At 48.4% G+C, this 20,412-nt stretch overlaps 2 protein-coding genes across 2 annotated transcripts; one reads left to right on the plus strand and one right to left on the minus strand.

Annotated features, from left to right (window-relative positions):
- Window positions 1-1,068: 1,068 nt before the first annotated feature.
- Window positions 1,069-3,022, plus strand: LOC142059543 (gonadotropin-releasing hormone II receptor-like). The gene is made up of 3 exons (XM_075098354.1): window positions 1,069-1,575; window positions 2,143-2,344; window positions 2,613-3,022. The coding sequence occupies exons 1-3, from the start codon at window positions 1,069-1,071 to the stop codon at window positions 3,020-3,022; spliced, it is 1,119 nt and encodes a 372-aa protein (XP_074954455.1).
- A 5,606-nt stretch (window positions 3,023-8,628) lies between these two features.
- Window positions 8,629-14,207, minus strand: PARP16 (poly(ADP-ribose) polymerase family member 16). Its single transcript, XM_075100729.1, has 6 exons — window positions 13,835-14,207; window positions 13,006-13,143; window positions 12,019-12,225; window positions 10,707-10,878; window positions 9,947-10,088; window positions 8,629-9,322 (listed from the first exon to the last, which is right to left on the minus strand). Exons 1-6 carry the CDS (start codon window positions 14,018-14,020, stop codon window positions 9,178-9,180), a joined length of 990 nt encoding a protein of 329 aa, XP_074956830.1. The 5' UTR covers window positions 14,021-14,207; the 3' UTR covers window positions 8,629-9,177.
- Between the last annotated feature and the right edge of the window lie 6,205 nt (window positions 14,208-20,412).

Here is a 20,412-nt window from a genome sequence, read left to right on the forward strand (position 1 = left end):
GGTGGGGCTGGAGGAGGGCGGCTTGCTCCAAGGTGTCAGCATCTCCATCCCACAGAGCTGAGGAGACAGATTTGATCTCTGCTGCTAGTGTTATTTGTGCAAAGGTGGGGAATGTTTTATTTCGGTAACAGCAAACCAGAAGGTGCTTGAAACAGTAAGAGGCATATCCAACCTGCGGTTGGGACTGTTCACAGCTCGTGTCCCTGAGAGTTGGAAGTATTTGCCCTTGAAATGTGCATTGTGCCCGTCAGTGGTTGTGCTCGGGCAAAAGGAGCAATTTAATCAAGCTGTGGGGGGCTACCACACGGCTCGTCACCCCCCAGCCATCCCCCGTGTGGGTGTGTTTCTATCTTCACCTCCCCATCCTGCTTCACCTCCCTAAGGCAAAGGGACAGAGGTGTTGAGCTGGTGCTGTCCAGATCCCAGGAATGTCTAGGCTCCTAAATGCCACTGTAATCCTCTCCTGAGAGTCGCTGTCAGTCCCCGGACAGTGTGGGGTCCCCCTCCTCTCCTGGCCACCCCCAGGTCCTCCCACCCACGGCCCCAGATCTGGTGCTGGAGATGGAGGTGGACCATTAAGGTTTAATAGACTAATGAAAAGTGCCATGGGGTTTCTAAAAAGCTGAGCCCTGCTTGCAAAACCCCTTTGGAAGGACGAGTCCTTCAACAGAGCACAGTTGCCCGAGCACAGGCTCGGCCAGCTCCGGAGTGACCCATTCCCAGCCAGGCCCTGGCATGCAGGAGCTCATCCCATGGTCCTAGCCGCTGCTCCCACTTCCCAGCTGCTCAGCTGCCTCACAAAGAGCTAAAAATATATGTATGTGTGAGCAATCACTACAGCTATGGCAGGGGTTAGCCAAAGAGGGCAGCTGGGCAGCGTCACCGTGACCGGGAGGTGCAATGGGCACCATGGAGGCGACAGACAGGGGCAGGCTGGGACTGGCAGGTTGCTGCTGGTGCCTCTGGTGCAAATTCCCTCATGTCCCCATTTCTCCTTATATTGAAGGTGCAGCACACGACACAGCCCCTAGGAGGGGGTTCACTTTGCCTCTTGTGTTTTGGCAGGGGATGAGTGACGAGCAGCTCCCCACCTCTCCCCGCTGCCCTGCTACAGAAGGGGACACTAACGTCTCGGCCTCTGGTTGCCCTGAGCACTGGGTCGAGCCCCGGTTCACGCAAGCGGCGAGGGTCCGTGTGGTTGTCACAGCCATCTTCTTCTTGCTGGCGGCGGGCAGCAACGCGGCGGTGCTCGGCAGCCTGCTGAGGAAGAGGAGGAAATCCCACGTGCGGCCGCTGATCCTCAGCCTGGCGCTGGCCGACCTGCTGGTGACAGTGGCAGTGATGCCCCTGGATGCGGCGTGGAACGTGACGGTGCAGTGGTATGGAGGGGACATCTCCTGCAAGCTCCTCAACTTCCTCAAGCTCTTTGCCATGTACGCGGCTGCCCTGGTGCTGGTGGTCATCAGCCTGGACCGGCACGCGGCCGTCCTCCATCCCTTCTCCCGTGCTCGCCGCCGCAACGGACTGCTGCTCCGTGCCGCCTGGGCTGGCAGCGTGCTCCTGGCTTTGCCTCAGGTATGGCTCGGTCACCTCCCTCTGTGGTTCGCCCAGGCTGGGGTGGTTTTGGACAAGGGCTTCCCCATCCCAGCAGCCCCAACAAGTCCATCCCAGTCCATGGGCTCCACCACTACCAGATTGGCTTTGCTGAGCGAAGCAGTGTGGTTGCTGCATAGGGTGCTCAGCGCTGCTTTGCACCTTCCTTATAGCACCTGTTCATTGCAACACCATCAGGCGTTATGGTTAGGGCTGGGAAAAAATTGTCTCCACTATTTTTTATTGCTCATGCACACGGTTATCTTCTCCTAAAAATGCATCACTGTGCCACTGCGAAACATGCTGGAGCCGACCAAGACAAACCTGAGCAGTTCCTGGCCAAAATAACATTTGGTACGGCCAGAAAATGGGATTTCACAGCCATCAGATCCCATCCATCCTGGTGATAGCCATGAGTTGGGTGCCCAGAGTGCCTCTCCCAGTCTGACGGCAGCAGGGAGGTGCTCTCCATGCACAGCCACGAGCACCTGCAGGACATGGTGCCCTGTGCAAAACCTCTCAGAGTTATTATTTGGTTCTCCATTTCAGCTTTTCCTCTTCCACCTGCACACGGTCCCAGGAGGGAACTTCACCCAGTGTGTTACTCATGGGAGCTTCCAAGCACACTGGGAGGAAACCATCTACAACATGTTCACCTTCACCACCCTCTACATCACCCCCCTGAGCGTAATGATCGTTTGCTACATCCGCATCATTTGGGAGATCAGTAAGCAGCTAAAGATCAATAAAGGTAAGCAGGTCCCAGCCCTTTAGTGTCCACCATGAGTCTATTACTGAATCTGCTCCAGCCTGGAGCAATGTTGGGTCTGTCCCAACACCCTTTGAAGGGTAACCCAACTAAGGGGTTCTACACAAACTTCTTGACCTCCCTCCTTCCTGTCATCTGCTTCCTGTGGGCCATGGACCAGAACATGAGATGGTTGCCCCTCTCTGGCAGAAGCACAATCATGTATGGTTATGTTCTCCTGGTTTTCTATCCTCTTGACTGTCCCTGGCAGGTTTGATAAGAAGTCAAAACGACCACATCTCCAAGGCACGCATGAAGACTCTCAAGATGACCATAGTGATTGTTGCCACCTTCATCATCTGCTGGACCCCATACTACCTCCTGGGCTTGTGGTACTGGTTCCAGCCAGCCATGATCCAGAAGATGCCAGAGTATGTCAACCACAGCTTCTTTCTCTTTGGCTTGCTGCACACCTGCACCGATCCTGTCATTTATGGACTGTACACCCCCTCCTTTCGGGAGGACGTGCGGCTGTGTCTCAGGGGCATCGAAACAGCCATTACCAGGCACGAGAGACACAAACCAATCTCAGTCTCAGCGAAGAACATCAAGGATGCTTCTATAAATGGTGGGGTGGCATCAGGGGGCTCCAATGGGACAACTGTCAACACGGTTTGCTGAAGAGATGTACCCACAAGGAGATGGGAGAGACAGCTTTGGGGGCTGCTTTGTCCCACAGGATCATTCTGGAGACTGTCATAAGGAGGTTTGCCACCCAGCTTTGGTAGGTGAGGGTCTCTGCCAGAAACCAGGAATGTATCTCCTGCCTGTACTCAGGGTAAAAAACATTTGGGGATATTTATGGTCATTCTTCCACATTCTGGCAGCCCCCTGACAACTAGAAAACCATCCTTTTTGTACCCTACGCATGCTCTAGCCCTGATTCTGGGATCAAGCATCTGCCACACTTGCAGCATTGACCCCCTCCATGGTCCAGGGCCGCGTCTCCCAGGGTGGCCGATCTATAAGTGCCCTTTGCACCTACACTGAAGCGCGGAGCTGCACAGATGCACAGCGCTATGTGGCGTCACTCTGAGAGGTGGCAAAGGTGCAATCACAGGCTTGTACTGTTTTTTCCACCCGCTGTAGGAAAGACCCTCTGGAAATTTTGGCTCCCCTGGCTCAGAGCCTACCTGGTTCTCCCAGGGACATGTGCGAAGCACTGGGAAGGATGTAAATCTTTGGGGAGTGACTACTGCAAGGACATTAGTGCCCCCTGGGCTGCCTCCATGCTGGGGAGGGAGAAGGTGCTGCAGGGATGGATGGGTCTGGGCAAGAGGGATACAAAGAACTGCAGTGGGATGGGATGGGATGGGATGGGATGGGATGGGATGGGATGGGATGGGATGGGATGGGATGGGGTTTCTTCTCCCTTTTGGAGACAGCCGGAATGTAAAACAGTCCCTGCTGCCTTGCTCTGGCATGCAGGGAGCAGTACAAACACATCCCTACATAGCAGCTCTTTGGGACACAGGGCTGACCAGGGGAGAAAGCATCTGGGGCAACTGGAGAGTAAGAACGAGACCCAACACTGCCCAGCCCCTCTTGACTGTCTCTGGCCCTGGGCATGAGCTGGCAGGTCTCAGACCACACGCTGGGCTGTCCCCAGCAGCTGGCATGGTCTCATAGGAGCAAACCCCACACTTTCTCCTGTTTTCCCCTCTCTCATTTATCCATGTTTTCTTTACCTTAATGGCTTGACCCAACACCAGCACCTCATCTCTGCCCCAAGCAGGGTGGGTGCAGCCACCCCACAGGTGATGCCTGGGGTGTCCCAGTGAGGAAGGTGATGGGAAGCACCTGTGGGTGAAGGGGCCTTTTAGCACCCACCTGGCACCCATGGGTGCTGATGGGCTTTGGCTGCACTGTGAGGGCAAGGGAGGCTGCTGGAGGGGATCAGATGAGCTGTGGTGAGTAAAATGGTTTATTTTTGCTTTTTTACCAGTGTTGATTGTGAAGGTAGAGGCATTTTCCCTGGGTGTTGGTTGAAGAGGTGGCTTTATTCAACGTGTTGCTCCCTTTCATGCAATTAGAAATAGTAGATTATTTATTTGTTTATTATGTGCTGATTGTTGTTAAATGCAGTTTTTTATTTTGAAGAGAAATTTAGCTTTGAGTCAGGTAGGTTGTTTTTGTTTTGTTTTGTGTAATCTTTAGGCAGCTCCCTGGGTATTTCTGTGGCTACTGCAGCTTTGATTGAGCATCTGGGCTTTACCAGGATGAGAGAGCTTTGTTTTAAAAACAGTTCTTAACTTGCTGTGGCTGTGTGTGTAGGGAAGCTGGGAGACGTCTCCCCCCAAGAAAGCAAATCTTCTTTGAGCACCAAGGGAGTCTGCTCAACCCTGTCTCCAAGAAGGGATGGAGACCTGTTGGTCAGAAAGGATCTGGACAGGTCTCCCAGCGCCAGCTAACTATTAAAATTAGAGAGGTGGCAAGCGGTGTCTGCAGGTTCCTGAGGCTGGGCAGTGAGGATATGGGAAGTCACGTTGCTCAGGGTGATGCCAAGCTGTGGACAGGTGTCGAGCACTTGCCTTTCCCCACGCTGTCATTTATGTTAAACGTGCTGCCCACGGAGAAAAAAAATTCAGTTAGAGTGGCAGGAGCCCAGGCTGGCTGGTGCGGATTAGCGTGAGCCCTTTAGGAAGCATCCAAACTCCAATGAGATGCATAATCGCCGTTTGGCTTTCCTGGGCTCAAGGTTAATGACACAATGCTAACAGGAGCGGGGCTCGCTGCTGCCAGGCTGGCTCAGCTCGACCACTGCAAGTAAGAGTTTCTTGTACGGTGATGGGAATGGCTTGTGGTAGGGGAAGCTAATTTATTTATCAGACACTCATTTGGTCTCCCTGTTCGTATTACTGATGATGGCTAATGGGAGGCAGACCTCGTGTGTTTCTGGTAGGCCTCAAATAAGCAGGAAAGTGTCTTTAATCTCCTAAGAACACTCTCCATCCACTTCCTGCTGAGTGGGAGAGAACAGGTCCGGCATTGCTCACAAGCTTTAGGCCCCTTGTCCCTTCTTGTACAGCGGCAGAAGGGCTCGGAGGCCTTCTCTGAGGAGTAAGAAGCACTTCTTCCCTTGTGGGAGGGACCTACCACCTTCACGCCCCATGGGCACGGTGAGAGGGCAGAAGCAGGTTTGGCTTTAGGTGAAGAGTAGGAAAATCAGGGTGCTGGCAAGGATGCACACCTTGGTGCTTGGGGGAAGCACAGCGCATCCCTTGGGATGCTTGCAGGCACTTGGTACCTTCCCTCCCATTGCTGGCGCTCACAACTGACATTTTGGGAAGCCCAGAGCGTGGGCAAAGTGCCCAAAGTGACAGCTTTCATGCTAGAAGGAAAATGTCACTAGAAGAGCGTGCTGGCAAGCCGTGTGCCCAACGCAAGTGGGGAGAGGGAGCGAGCAGGCGGGTGGCACCTCCCCGGGGAAGCCTCCGGATCACTGGGGATCAACCTCGGTCTGGGTGCCGCCAGAGGCAGACCAAAGCCCAGGCCTGGTTTGAATGTGCCCACGTTTCTGGTTCCGCATTTCTTAAATCTATGTGTACTTTAGAGCGCAAAAGATTTTCGGGTCGCTCATGAGGAATACAAAAGCCGGCACCTCGCTCCTCCCCGCCGCAGGGGTGATCCTGCTTTCTGCCACGGTTCCCTCTCTCCCTACATTGCTTCAAGCCTTGGTCTCCAACAGCAGCTGGCTCCTGAGGTCTCTCCATGTATATATTTATTATCTATTTCCCCTTACGGGAGGAAAATGCTCCCACTTCCCCAAAATCTGCCTATTCCCCCCGGGAAACACCAGCTGCCACGCTTCTTGCAGTCACAGCAGGGTTGGATTTGTCTAACTCTGTAATGGTTCCTTAATATTCACCGCAGTAATGTAACGAACACATTAATAAGCACAGGTAGCTTTAACTTTACAACTCCTCAACCTGACCCTGGGCTGCCCGCTTCAGACACAGCAGTCCCTTATTTGGGAGGAAATTGTGATTCATTCCCCATTAGCATTTTTATAGTACTGTGCATGTTCAAAGAGCCACGCAAGCGGCTTAAGAGGTTAATGCAAACCTTGGGTTAATTCATAATATTGTTAGTTACTCAGCACAATACTCGCATGAATTCAGCTGACTGCATCTCGCCACGTTGGGAAACACATGCTGAAATCAGCAGGAAGCACATAAAACAAGCGTGGGAGTAGGATATTAAGTATTTTGCTGACCTGCTAAGGTAGAATCTGAGCACCTTAAATGTATTTATTTTCCCATTGCCTTTGAGGACAGCATTACCCCGCTCCGCAGATGTGGAGCTGAAGCACCGAGGAGGCTGTGCCCAGCATCCCTGCAGGCCTGGGAGCAGGAGGGATGGGGCTACGAGCCCCCCGAGGGGCATTCGAGACACGTCCATCAGGACTCAGTACCCACCTGCAGCCCCCTTTTTCTTGTGAGTCTATTTAAACTGTTCAAAGCAGAAAAAGCCAATTGTTTTTTATGCCTTTCCCTGCAGTGCAAACAGCCATCCATCCCACAGCTCCTGCCTAACCTCCTCCTCCTCCAAAGGGCCCCGATGGCCCATCTGTTCCAAAAGATGTTTCTTTTGCAGATGTACAAGCCTTTTAACCCCACACTACCCTTTAGACAGCATGAAATACCTCTCGTTTTTCTGACTGGTTTTACCCCAAAGTGGCACATAGATGGCACATCATATATAACATGCTGAGGTGGACCAGAAATGGGCAAATACTCCCAGGAACCCCATCCATGCCTCAAACCTCAAGTTTCTGCATAGAAATATCAGGGAGTAAACTACTATAAAGTAGTTGAATCTGTTGTAAATTGTTAGTTTATGTGTATTTTAATTGCAAATCAACACTATAATTAGCACGTATGTTTCTCGGGCTGAGGCAATGCAATGTGAGCATTATTAATGGACTGTAAAAGGCAATGGGGAATTGGATTATAATATTCTTGTTTTGCAAGCTATATGGTGAATAAATAAATTCATTCTGGCAGCAAAATTAACTGGAATAAACACTTCTAGTTCCGTCCACCAAGAAGAGGGGTTGCTGTAAATGAACTTGTTCTCAGCCTTGAGTTAGAAAACCTGATTACCAAGTCATTATTTCTGGCAATTAGGTACCAGAACAACATCAGAGGAAGAAGAGATTTTCTTTGAAATATTTAATGAATACAGTAGTAATCATAGAGTCATTTGCTGGAAATATGTGATGAGATTTTTATTTTTGTGGTTAGGGTTCACTGTGCAATGAAACCCCGCGTTTAACAAGTCTACTACTAAAAGCTAGACTGCAAGCTTGAACTGTGGCACATACCCAGCTTTTCTTTACCTAGAACCCCCGGCGCTCTTCATCAGGTTTACCCCACGCCCAGTCACTAATCAGAGGACAGTCCTTTGCTCCTTTTTCAGTTTCAGGCAGTTGTAGTTCGCTTTGTAACAACAGCTAATGCAAAGGACTCGGTTGGGAGGGGGAGAGCGTTGCCCTGTTTATGCTGCACGACTAAATTGTGCACGTGGACATGTGTGTGTTCAAACAACCCCCCAAAATGCCCTTCTTCAAGATTAGAAAAGATGAATCAGAGAGATACCAAGGTTCTACACACCAGCATTAGGCCAACCTAATTAAGGCGTAACCTAATTAAGGTGTAACCGCCTTAATTCTGAGCATAGAAAATTCAACCTCTTTGTGAGAGCTTAGTGCGGACAGTCTGTCTTACGAACACACAGTATCGTGCACAAGTTGTCGCGTGGAGGCCTAAGCGAAGCCTACCTGACGTTAACGGTACTACAAATGTTCACAGACATAAATGACAACCCTACCAGTTCTGCCGCCATTTTACTCCACTTCTTACAAGCGTTTCAGGAAATAGTTGGCATGTTACTGGTAGCGAGCCCATTTGTTTGTAAAGGGAGGCTGGAAACAATTGAACACAGGCAAAAACGATGAACCAGATCCCCAAACCCAGGCAGCCCCAACCCCAAAAAGCCTGCCAGGTGGCAGCATAAGTGGAACCCTTCACCCTCCTTCTTCTTGGTGCAGAAAATACAAGTGGAAGGCAGTTTGACAGGAATAATCCTTATTCAGTGTCGGTGCTGAAGGGCCTGAGTTTGATCTGCGCACTAACCAGGGACGAGATAGATCATGGCTGAGAGCACTAACCTTGTTGATGTTTTGGAGGGGGGTGGGGTGGGAAACCATACTCGAAACCATTAACTTCTTCCATTTTGGTTGCTTTATTTCTTGTCGTTTTCTTACAATCATTATGCTCAAATATAAAAATTCCTGGCCAAAGCCAGTTAGTTTTAAAAGTGATCCCATCTGCATTGATACACGCTAAACGTCACTAATTTCAGTTTCTGAAAACGAACTGGTAAGACTCCCTACAGGTCGCTTTGCCTGACATACAGAAAAATCCTCCTTTTCCAAACTTGTGCAAATATTACCACCTCAGTTTGACAGAAAATAGTTACACCTGAGTGTTTCCACAGAGTTTTCATTAGTTTTAAATAACTTTTTCCCATGGACCCTTAACAGCTGATTCATGCTAAGCTGCACCATTGCGATCTTTTTCAGCTGTACTGGGCATCTTCATGAATCACCGGAACACAGAAATAAAAATAAATGGAAAGATGCCATGAGGATAATATATTCTGGTAAGCTCCAGGCACCTCTAATTCCAGAGATCTGGAACAGATGCAGTGCATTGCAGATTGGCTATTATTAAGGCATGTGGTGAAAATAACAGTTTATCATCTCAGGCAATTCATCTCTCAGAGTCAAACATTCTGTGCCAGTAGTAGACGAAGGTTGGCGAGTTGCTGGCCCCAATCACTATTAGCAGCAGTAGGTACAGCATCATCGTGACGGCAAAACGGTGGGTGTAAAACCAGGAAGATTGACTAGAAGTCCTGAAAAGGGAGAAGTACATGAAATCTGTCAGAGATGCACGAATACCTTGGCAAAGAGTATCTTAGGTTTTGTGATTTTCAATGCTTAAGCTAATGCAATAAAACCAGGAAGTTGTTCCACAATCCCTGTAACTAACAAAGCCTGATTCCCCATAGCTTTTCCCCAATTCTCCATGCACAGTCCTGTCCTTTCTCCCCATGTTCACACCGTTCTCTGTGGTTTGAAGCTGTAACTGCCTGGCCTGTACGCACATGTTGGTTAGCTGGGTGAATCCTGCCACTTAGGATAGGTAAAGGCAGAGTTAAAACTGCCATAGTTCTAAGAGCTGCACTCATCCATGTTTCACTCTTTCTTTCCTGCCAAAAACAGCTGATTAGAGCTCTCAAAGATAGCGAGTGTTCACAGGTCTGGTGAAAAGGCAAATTTAGCTGAGCCTGGGGGTGTCAAAGAGTGAGACAGAGACAACATGATGGTGTAAGCCTTATTTCACAGGCAACAGACTAAAAACAAATTCTGGCAGTGCATCATATCTTTCTTGCTTGTTTTCTGTTGTTTTTCAAAAATGAAATGGGTGTATCTGGCTGTCAGAGCATGCCTCTCACTCTACACAGCTGAACTCTTACCTCCTATGCCGTTTCTGGGAATATACTAGCAAGTATTTAACTCGTAAAAGCTGATTGTTTGTGACAACGAAGTATTTCTGTGGTACATCCCCCCCTTCGCTGTTCTTAACTCTTGCTCTTTTTCTGTCTATTTCTTCTGAATCTGAATGGGAAGAGAAAAGAAGTGGTCTTTTGGGGAACAGAAAAGCAAAAAGAGATGCACAACTGTAAAAAAGCAAACAACCAACACCCCCCCACCCTCCACATGCACAAGAGTGGGAATGAGATAACCAAAGATCTAGTCTTGGTATTCCCCTGAATCCTTTAGCATCCAAGAATAGACTGAAAAGTTTGCTTGAGGCTATACCGCTCCTAGTTATCCATGGTATGGATGGCATTATGGCCCAGACCGGGGTGAAGAGGAGGCGGGTCTCCCACACAGTGCTTGAGGAGCTGCTAATATTCATCACAGACGAAATGATCAGGCATTATGGAATGTTATTTTATCATACCATTGAAACTAGGAAAAACAAATGATGCCACCAAAATATTTTCCACCCCTTAACTACACTGTTTTAAGAGAAGCTTCACAGACAACAAGGCTGAGGTGCGTTTGTTGAGGGGTCAATCGGGTAAGGAGTCTGCAGCCAGGTTCTGCGGAAGGGTGTCCACACTTCACACGCTGTACTGTTTATGTGACAGCATATATGCACAAAGCCGAAATGTGAGAAGTGCTAAGTAAGGAACAAATGACACGTAGTTATTACTGCAATAGGCTCACCTTTCTTTTTGACCTGACACTTTACATCCGGATGGTCAATGATCTCGCAAACAGCTACACAGCTAAGGATAGAGCCCAACGCGCTTTGCTGCCAACCAAGACCATGAGGACTATAAAGGAGAGCCAGGCTCAGGTCACTGGTAAGATAGGTACCTTCACCGAACAGGGATGTCTGAAACGGAGCAGAAATATCCCCTAAAATCCTGTAGTACAAACTATAGACAAAATACCAGTGTTCTTTACTTTCAGACTGGCAGTTCTGTTTCTGAAGGTAAATTAAGAAAGGCTTTTCTGACCCGTGTTGGGCCTGGTCCATGCACTGTTTTTGTCCTGGCACAACTTCCTTGGGGTGGGGCAGCTGCCCTCTCCCATCCCTCAAATTAGCTTCTTGGCACTGCCCTTGGTGTGGACAGATTCATGCTTTCCCGGATTTGGATTTAGTTTGCCAGCGTAAGTATTTTATATCAACATGACTGCACTGCTGTTAGAGGCACTCCACTGATTTACTGAGACTGCCATCATTCAAATAATCCAACCTCCACAAACAAGACAAGGCTTTACTCGCCTTTAAATCCATGCTTTACTAGAAAAGAGGGCAGTACTTTTCAGCTGTGCATTCCTTTCAAATCTACCTGTTTTAATAACTTTGAATCAGGGGATTTGCCACCCTGGCTAAAATTATTAATCCAGTAAATCCACTGTACCTGATAAGCCATTACTCATAAAGAATGGGGGGAAACACGGTCCAGGTTGACTGGAAAGTTAAGCCGCTGTTGTGTCAAAGCTGCTTTACAGATGACACAACAAGTCAGGAGTCCCAACTGCCTTTCTGCTGAAATCACAAGAGGTGCAAATCCTACGGGATGTCTCCCTTAACCAGGCCATTTAAAGAAGGCTCCATTTGCAAACAGCACCTAAAACTTAGTTGATCTAAACTTGAGGCCAGGCAAAAGGAGAGAATCTCTACGTTGTCTGGGCCGCTCTCCTCCTCTGTGCACAGGCACTCTCCAACTGCGGCCTGTCAGGTAGGCCAGTGTTCTCAGAGGCATTACACTTCCTTACAAAGAAGCAAAGGATAGCTGTAATTTGTCACACTGGAGAAAAGGGTTTCGTGCTGCTTTCAGTTTTTACCCTTGAGCTGCGTTAGAAAAATCCAACACAACTATCCACAAAGGCCTACACTGAAGTGAAAAGAGCAGTATAAGATCATCAGTGCATTTCATATCCCTAAAGGAATTTGGGGCCTATTTTTAAGAAGTGTCACTAGCTGCAAGTGACCGACAGAAAATGGTGCCAATGCCAGGAGCCTCACCCTGTTCAAATGGCAGTGCAGGCCGTTGTGCAGTATGGAATGGAAGTTCTCAAGGCGGCTCCCGTGGAAGGCGTAGATGAGGTCTCGCTCTCCCTTGGTCTCGGCAAACTTGGCATTCATTTGATCGCAATACACGATCTCAAAGAGGTAGTCCGGAGCAGGAACCGCAGCCCCAGATATCCCTGTGAGTTCTTGGATCTTCTCATACTTAAAAAGAGGAAGGAATATGAGTGTTGGTTTATGGGTTTAGAACACTCACTGGATATTTTGCTTGCCATCCCTCAGTCTTTCACGTTGCTTTATGTATTTTGATTAAACTTTCTGTGTTAGAATTCAACACTGTCACAATTCAGAAGGAGTAAATGTACAGTGAGAATTCTGGCAACTCCTTGCCAGCAAAGCTAAATCCCAATTCTTCTTTCTAGAAAAAAAACCCAACCCCGAATTGTGATTATTATTTAATTGATGATTAAAGGACAGTATCACAATTCGACCATGCCACTTTGGCTACTAAGACGATATATTCGTCAGCTGGTCTTGGAAGAGGAAAAAAAAAAAGTGAAAACAGAAGTTGTTTTCGTCTTGCTGCTAATCTCTACAACTGCTGTGATCCCTGTTACAGAAGTTCCTCAGTGGCTCTGAACCTTTCCATTTTTGGGGCAGTATGCAGAAGCACAAAGTTGTCTTTCGCAGTGAGAAGCAGCCCCTAGCTCCAAGAGTTGGTCTAGAACATGCAGGTATGTGCTACGTTAATGGGAGTAACCAAGTCCAATCACTGCCCATCATCAACTACTGACTGTGATAATTATGTTTTCCAAGTAGTGTTCCTGAAAATCCCACTCTATATACAGAAAAAAGATGCATTCACATTGAACTGTCAAGGTCTCACAATAACCAACTAACTTCTTGCAGGAGGAAATACTTTCTGAAGCATAAGGTTGCCTGAAAAGACAAATTCTAATCAGACTTTCATAATTCAAAACTTACCTCCTGTTTCTTAGTACTTTGTATCATGAAGACCTTAGATGATAAAATCCAACTAAACAAATCCCAGGTCCTTTTCTCTGTGTTTGGAACAGACTCCAGAAGTTCTTTCAGGCTTGGTAGAGCGTTGGTATCTGCAAGCTAACAAGACAGGCATTTAGTACAAGGTCCTTCTTTTCATTATGATTAAACAGAGACCTCTAGTGAAAACAAAACAATATTTCACCCTAGTAGGTTGTAAACTCAAAATCAGTTTCTGCTCTGAGATATAAACATTTGTATCCAGTCTGTGGGAAAGTTTCTCACTTGTTCTAAAAGCAAATACCAGACAAGTTATAAATATTTATATTTACGAAGAATATCTGCAAGGTACATACAAGAATAATCAAACAAGCTCAGGTCCTGAAAGAAAACAAGCCGCCACAATGCAGTATCTGCAGAGGGATAGACACGGGGGCCGTGTAAAACACAAACCCTTCAAAATTCATTTCAATTTCACGTAGGGCAAGCTCGTCTAACGCTTCAGATCCCAGCGCTGGATTTGGAAGTTTCCAAGCACGGGTTTATTGGTCAGAATCCCAAATGTACTTTAAAACCTGGATTGCCTGACTGGATAAACGACTCACCCCCGCTTTATTCGTGCCCCTGAGGTGCGGCTGCCCCCACCTCGGAGGGCAACCCCGCCTGCTGCCCCCCCACAACAGCGCAGGCGCCTCGGCCTGGGCTCCCACGTCCCGCTCGCCCTTTCACAAGGCAGTTTTCTCGCTCCAGAGGCAGAACCCCGCGTCCCGGTTCGGATGCAGGCCCCCGGGCCGGGGGCGCCCGCACTCACCAGCCCCTCGAAGTCCTTGGTGTCGCTGCCCGCGTAGCGGCCCGGGAAGGGCCTCAGCGCCGAGTCGCGCTTGTAGCTCTGCAGCGCGGCGGCGAAGAGGCTGCACCGCAGGTCGGCGGCCAGCGGGTCCCTCCCCGCCGCCTCCCTGACGCGGGTGGCCGCGGGGCCGGGGCCGGGCGGTGGCATGCCCGGCGGGGGCTGCCGCTCCAGGCAAGCGACAGATCCCGCCCGGCCGGCGTCGCCCCTTCCGCCGGGGCCGCGGCCTGGTCCCGCCGCTCCGCCCCGCCCCGCCGGCTCCGCCCGCCCCGGCGCCTCGGTCCGCCCGCGGCGGGGCTCTCCTGTCCCGCATGGCCGGGCCCCTGGGGCCGCGGCTGCGCCCGTTCCCCGGGGACGGGCAGGAGGGAGGCCTCGGGGAAATGGCGCCTTCCCCTCGGGTGGAGAGCGGGAGGGGGCCGGGGGGAATGGCCCCTTCCCCTCTGGTAGAGACCTGGAGACGGGTACGGGGGGAGATGGTATCTTCTCCTCACATAGAGACCTGTAGAGGAGTACGGGGGGGAATGGCGCCTCTCCCTCGGGTAGAGACCTGGGGAGGGGTACAGGGGGGAAATGGCGCCTTCTCCTCAGCAGGAGACCGGGACAAGTTGGTGGCCGGTGGGGCAGGGAGAACATGGAGGGGAAGCCCAGCAGTCCAACACCAGTGCACCGTGACTCCGAGGCGGGGCAGCGTGCTGGGACGTGAGGTGCCCCATGGCCCTGTCAGACGGCTCGTGCCCTGCCCCTTGCACAGCCTCAGGAGGGTCCCATGCCCCTGGCCCCGGCTGCTGGGGCACAACAGATGCAAACTCCCAGCTTGGGCATTGCATTCATGCGAAACAGCATCTGAGTAGCCAGAATGGCTACTCCAAGGAGACTGGATTAGCCTTCTCATCCGGCGAGACTGCTTTTTGTGTAAAATTTGGTGTTACGTAGCTGATTTTCACAAACTGTTATGTGAAATGTCAAAAGCCCATAGATGCCATTACTCCTTAGCAGTTCCCTTTATCAGCCAAGCTTGTAGACTTGAAGAATGAATCCAGGGTTGTTTGGGTCATCTCCCGCAGGCTGACGTTGCAGAATTGAGGGAGAGGAATTTACTTTTTAATTGAACCTCTTACACAATGTCGCCTGAGATTGGGGCTTAATCTTCCCCTCTGAAATACTGGCACAGTGTTAGCGCTCTGAGGCATCTCTCCAGTTCCAAGATGTATTAGAAGTCACCATCGGCAGGGTGGAGGTCTTCTCAACCCAAACTCTGTCTTCTGAGTGCAAGTTACTTAGACTGACCGATTTAGGAAATGTATAGCCATATTAGATGTCTTCTAACACCTCTCCTGGTTTCTTCATTCAGGAGGGATATTGTACATGTCCATGGAGTAACTGATACTGGCACCGCACATGTAGACTATATCAGATGCTCAGGAAAATGTTCAGGTCGCTTGTGGATACCTGTTATTGGGCTCTCATCCTGCAACTGGATCTCCAAAGATGCTCTTGCTCCTTTTCTGAGCTGTAATTTGCAGCCTTAATCATATGAACAGGACACCAGCTGTATTAAATATCATCTAATGGGGAACTGGTATCAAGGCAAATAAAATGTGAACTTCATTGCTAAGTGCAAAGTTCATATTCTTACTCACCCACTTGAATGGCTTGGGAGCGTAAGAAGCTTTCATAATTCTGGATAGAACTGAACAGATCATAGGCTGGGCACCGTTACATTAAAGTGAAAATTATTTCACGACGGGGTATATAAATTGAATCGAGTTGTAGGTTTGTTTACACGCTTTTTACAGTTTTATCAAAAATGCATCTTTCAATAACAGCTGCATGAACAAGCCTGCAATACGAAGCCATCAATTCTCAGACAGCACGCATACTTGCTTGGGTCTGACATATTTAATGGCAACATGTAGACAAAATGATTTAAAGGCACCTTTGGTTTACGTTTCCCAATTTACTAGATAACTGTACATGTTCTTATCTTTAAAATGTTATCCAGCCTGTGAAGTCCATGCTATTTTTTTCCTTCCTGACATATTGGTAATGGATTATTATTGTGCAGGTTTTGGATGAAACCTCGAAATCTAGATTTTGTCAGCTCTTTGTGGAACTTCTCACACCAACAGAGCTTTGTCCGAGTGTCACAGCCAGCATGTTTCCAGTTCCCCGCTGTATTCTGTGCTCTTGGCTTTCTTAGATTGGGTAGCAGCCATGCTGCGCTGGGTCCAGAGGATCTCCTGCACACCGCAGCATGGATGAGCCACTGGTAAGAAGAGGTCTGGCACCACACAAAGCTTTTTTCAGGAGTTATGTAAATTGCTTGGGCTTGAAATGCAGCCAGAGAGATTCCTTTCCATATTTCTATATCCTTGAGATGATGTATTTTACTTTATCTGATGTGGTGCCTTAATCTGCTGTAAATATCTGATATCTCTGACAGGCTGTTAGTGACATTGTTCAGTGATTGAGCTCAGGACTTGTTTATTATCTTGCATTATATTAAATTGTTCAGGGCAATCCCTTTGAAAATCTAATTGGCTGATTTCAGTCACTAATAAATCATTAGATGTAATAATTTTCAGCGATGTTAAAGAATAGTATTAGAAAATGGTAGGCATGTCTCTTTTAGCACCTTTGGGTGGAATTTTGCATTGCTATTTTGAGCTCTTAAATTGGTATAATTCCACTGTCCTCGTTTAAAACACCACTTATTGTGGTAGAGAAGAGAGGAAGAGTACTTCTGATATCCCTGGCATGTAGCAAAAGGTGTGTGGCCTCCTGTTCAGGACTTCTATGTGACAGGCAGCATGCTGCGCCTCTTATCTCACAGCGTGCCTGGGCCGTGGTTTTGGGGCACGGTATGGTGCGGAGGGCAGGACATATATGGCATTGGCAACTGGGGCTCTGCTGTGGGGAGCGGGTGTCCTGGCGTGCGGTTAAGGAGTGGGGATGGGCAATAATCACCGAGGAGAAGCTAGAAGAGAAGGACAGTGTGGTGAAATGGGATGTGAGAGCTGGAGGGAAAAGGGTTTCCTTGGAACCACATCACTTCTGGAGATGCTGGGCTCACCGTGCCACCACTGTTGTATTACCATAAGGGAGTCTCCCCGAGTGAAGTGAAGGCCTTTTGTTGACTCATCCTGGCATGAAGGAATTAACCCAAAATAGATCTGAAGCATCCCTGGCATCATAATAGTTAATGGAGATTCTGAGAGCATTGATCCAAAACTGATGCCTACCTTTGGGATTTCAAATGGATGGCGCTTCCATTATGGCAAGCTCAGCTGAGTTAGGCAATGACAGATATTGATGAGATAACAAGTTTGCTGTATCGATGCTGACCGAGCGCTGTCTGGTCAAACTCATCTAACACCAGACTAAAACCCTGTTTTACAAAGCGGCCTCTAAGCCAGAGATAAGTACTGAAAGCTTTTGGTGCCGGTTTTAAGGGAGGTGCACGCACCTTTGTGTGCTGGTGGTGCTGAACATCAACCCGCTGTAGACTTGGGCCTGCAAAATATGTGAGGATAAGCCAGGATATAGTCATCGTTCATTTGGAGGGGAAGCACAATTCCCCCTTCCTTTTGGCTACAGCAGGTAAGGTCTTCCAGCCTGTGCCTCGCAGAAGCCCCAAACCCAGGTGATCTCATCTCATCCCTCTCCCGACAGCTCTAGCAGGCACTGTGTTGGCAAGGCTTTGGAGTCAGAAGAGATACGTAACAGCTGCTGTTTTAGCTTGCGCGTTGCTGCTTTTTAATTAAGTGCTGCGAGTATGTGCCGTGGGCTGGAGGCTGAGATTCAAAAGCATCTTTCCAGTCCTCTTAAAAACAACCCGATGAGCAGCCTTTGAATAATATGGTGTACACCTCAGCATCTCTTAACGACTGCACCCCACTCCGCCAAGCTAGCTCGTGCACTTTTGCACCCCTGCTTGGAGCGCTTCTACCCTTCGATACCTACAGGCAGGCAAGACTGGCTGGGGGCACTTGCAAGGAGCTCTCTGGTTTTTTTTGAGATGTGCCCTTCAAACGTATTTCCCTTTTCCAATTTTATTATCCTAGGTAGAAAAGCTATGCTCGGTGGTTTGTTATGGTTCAGTGCAAAGATGGTTTTGTAAAAGGTTCCGACAGGTTCATTGCCAGTGGAGGAGTTTGAATAACGTAGCTGTACAGCTTCTTATGAAATTGAAGATCTGCTTATTTAACATAGGCTGTAATAAAAATAGTTTCTGGTGTTGGTGGATGCATTTCAGCAGAGCAATGTGGTTTAAATGTCTTCATTTAATTCCAGTGTATTTAAAATTGATCTCATGGACCGGAAAAGAGATTTTTTTTCCCCTTAACTAGGGTCTGTGAAGGAAATTAATGTAGGGAAGGGAAAATAGAAATACAATACTACACTCAGTGAAACAAATGCTTATGATGGAGGGGTTCGTTACTTGCTAGCACCACTGGAAAAGCCAGCTGTATAAGGTATGTTTTATTATAGAATTAACCTTGACCTAGGGTTCAAAGAGAAAGGTTAGTTTGAAATAAATCAGTAGTATGGTCAGGTCACTTCAAAGAGTCTAAAGCCGAGCTTGAAGATTACATGCTGTTTATGTGTGTCCAGTTGGAATAGAACATATGGTAAAGATAATAGAAGTAAACTATTTATCTCTCGTCCCCACCCCCCCACCCCCCTTAGGATTTAACACCTTTTTGTCCTTTACGTATATATGATGCAGGGGATGTTTTTGTCCTGAGAGATTTATTGAAAACAGAAATATGGAATAAAACAACCTTCTTAAGTCAGCTGGGTAAAATAGTCTTGCCTTTAACATTTTCCAATTGCTCAGATAAAAGTAAGAACTGTTTTGGAAATAGTCATATGAACGTGATGAATCATATTTCTCTGTCACTTGCCTCGATGAATTTGTGTAGTCAGAAGAAAATCAAAACAAAACGTGGTCAGCTCTGAATGACTGTAGTTCTAATCTAAAAGCAGGACCCAATTTAATTGTTGCATGTGAGTTACATGGATTTAAGAGCTTCCCTAATACCAGATAATTCATGCAACATCGCAGCAAAACGGGCACGGGTATCCCAGCTAGCATGGGGAGTGGGAAATGAGGCTGGTTAAGCAGTTCACCCAAAGCCACTCATGATCTGTAGCAAAACCCAGATTAGTCCTCAAGGCTGCAGTTGATTCCAAGCCTTTTTGGGGGAGAGGGCCAGAATCTCACCTCGAATTTCCCGAATGCCAGTTTGCTGCTCTAATCACAAGACTGTCCCTTACCTTTTGGCCCATGTTCCCTTACTCTTTTGCTCTTTGTTCAGTAAGAAAGATATCAGGACTTGAAATGTGGCGTGTCCACCAGTCATTTTAGTCCACGTTCAGCTTTGTGTGGGTCACTACGTAGGGAAAATAAAGGAAGTGTTCACTTAATCCAGACGCATCAGAGGATACACAGTGCTGTCAGTTAATTACTACTAGATGGCAATTTTCCAGAGCTTTCTGATGGCTTATGCCTATGATCAGGCAGCCCTTTTGAGTTATTTGGGTGAAATTCAGGAACAGCTCCACTGAAGTGAGTATAGTTTTCACTAAAAAGCACGTGTGAAGCGAGCTGGGCTTACAGTGTCCAGAAAGGCAAGGCAGATGCCGTAGTGAGCCGGCATTCATTGTCTCAGACATGTGGGTTCTCCTGATTTGAATTGCTGTAGCGTGTGACGTGCGAGGCCGACGCTGGAGTTTTGTGGCTTTTACAGAGGAGCGGTGGGAAGAGCAGGGCTGGGGGCATTGCTGGGAAGCAGAGGGGTTCTTGTGCTGAAATTAAAACCAGCTGCTGAGCCAAGACATGGTCACTCTGTAATAGCTTTGCTCCACAGATTAGTTTTTCCCTAATGTGATCCATGCAGTGTGCAGATAGTAGCGCATTTTAAGATTTATGATAGCCTGATTTTTCCCATTAATAGGGAAATCTGAAAATTATCCGTTTTAAAGCAATTGCTAAACAATAGGAAGGAGCATGCTTGTTAAAAGTGAACATAAAAGTGAGCTGGGTCTATCTTAGGGTGCTGAGCCTTTGATAGATTTGCTCCTTACAGCAGTCTTTGATCTGACACACTAGAAAATAAACTCGGTGGGAGACTGGATATGGGATATAGAGCAGTTCACCTCCAGGTCACAGGCTCCAATCCAAGCCAGGTCAGGAGTGAAGCCTCCGGGTTAGCTTTGGCAGGGGCTGGGGGAGGCAGCGCCCCTGATGCCTGCACTGCACCTGCTTGGTGAGCACAAGGAGAGCACAGGTCTGCAGGGCCACTGTCACCCTCCGCCAAACACCTGCAGCAAAGGAGGGACCTATTGCTTCTTCCCTTGTTCCCAAATGACAACTTTGCAGCTTTTCCAAGGAGATACGTGATGCGATCCTGCATGTAGCCAGCCAGAGTGCACATCCCCAGGGCAGCACAGGGGCTGCATCGGGATTTGGCTCTGGGGAACGCTCTTGCTGGAGGAACCTGTGTGCTCTGGCATGGGACGTGTGCGGGTCATGCCCA

The sequence above is a fragment of the Phalacrocorax aristotelis genome, chromosome 7, assembly GCF_949628215.1.
Source record: "Phalacrocorax aristotelis chromosome 7, bGulAri2.1, whole genome shotgun sequence".
Lineage (NCBI taxonomy): Eukaryota > Metazoa > Chordata > Aves > Suliformes > Phalacrocoracidae > Phalacrocorax > Phalacrocorax aristotelis.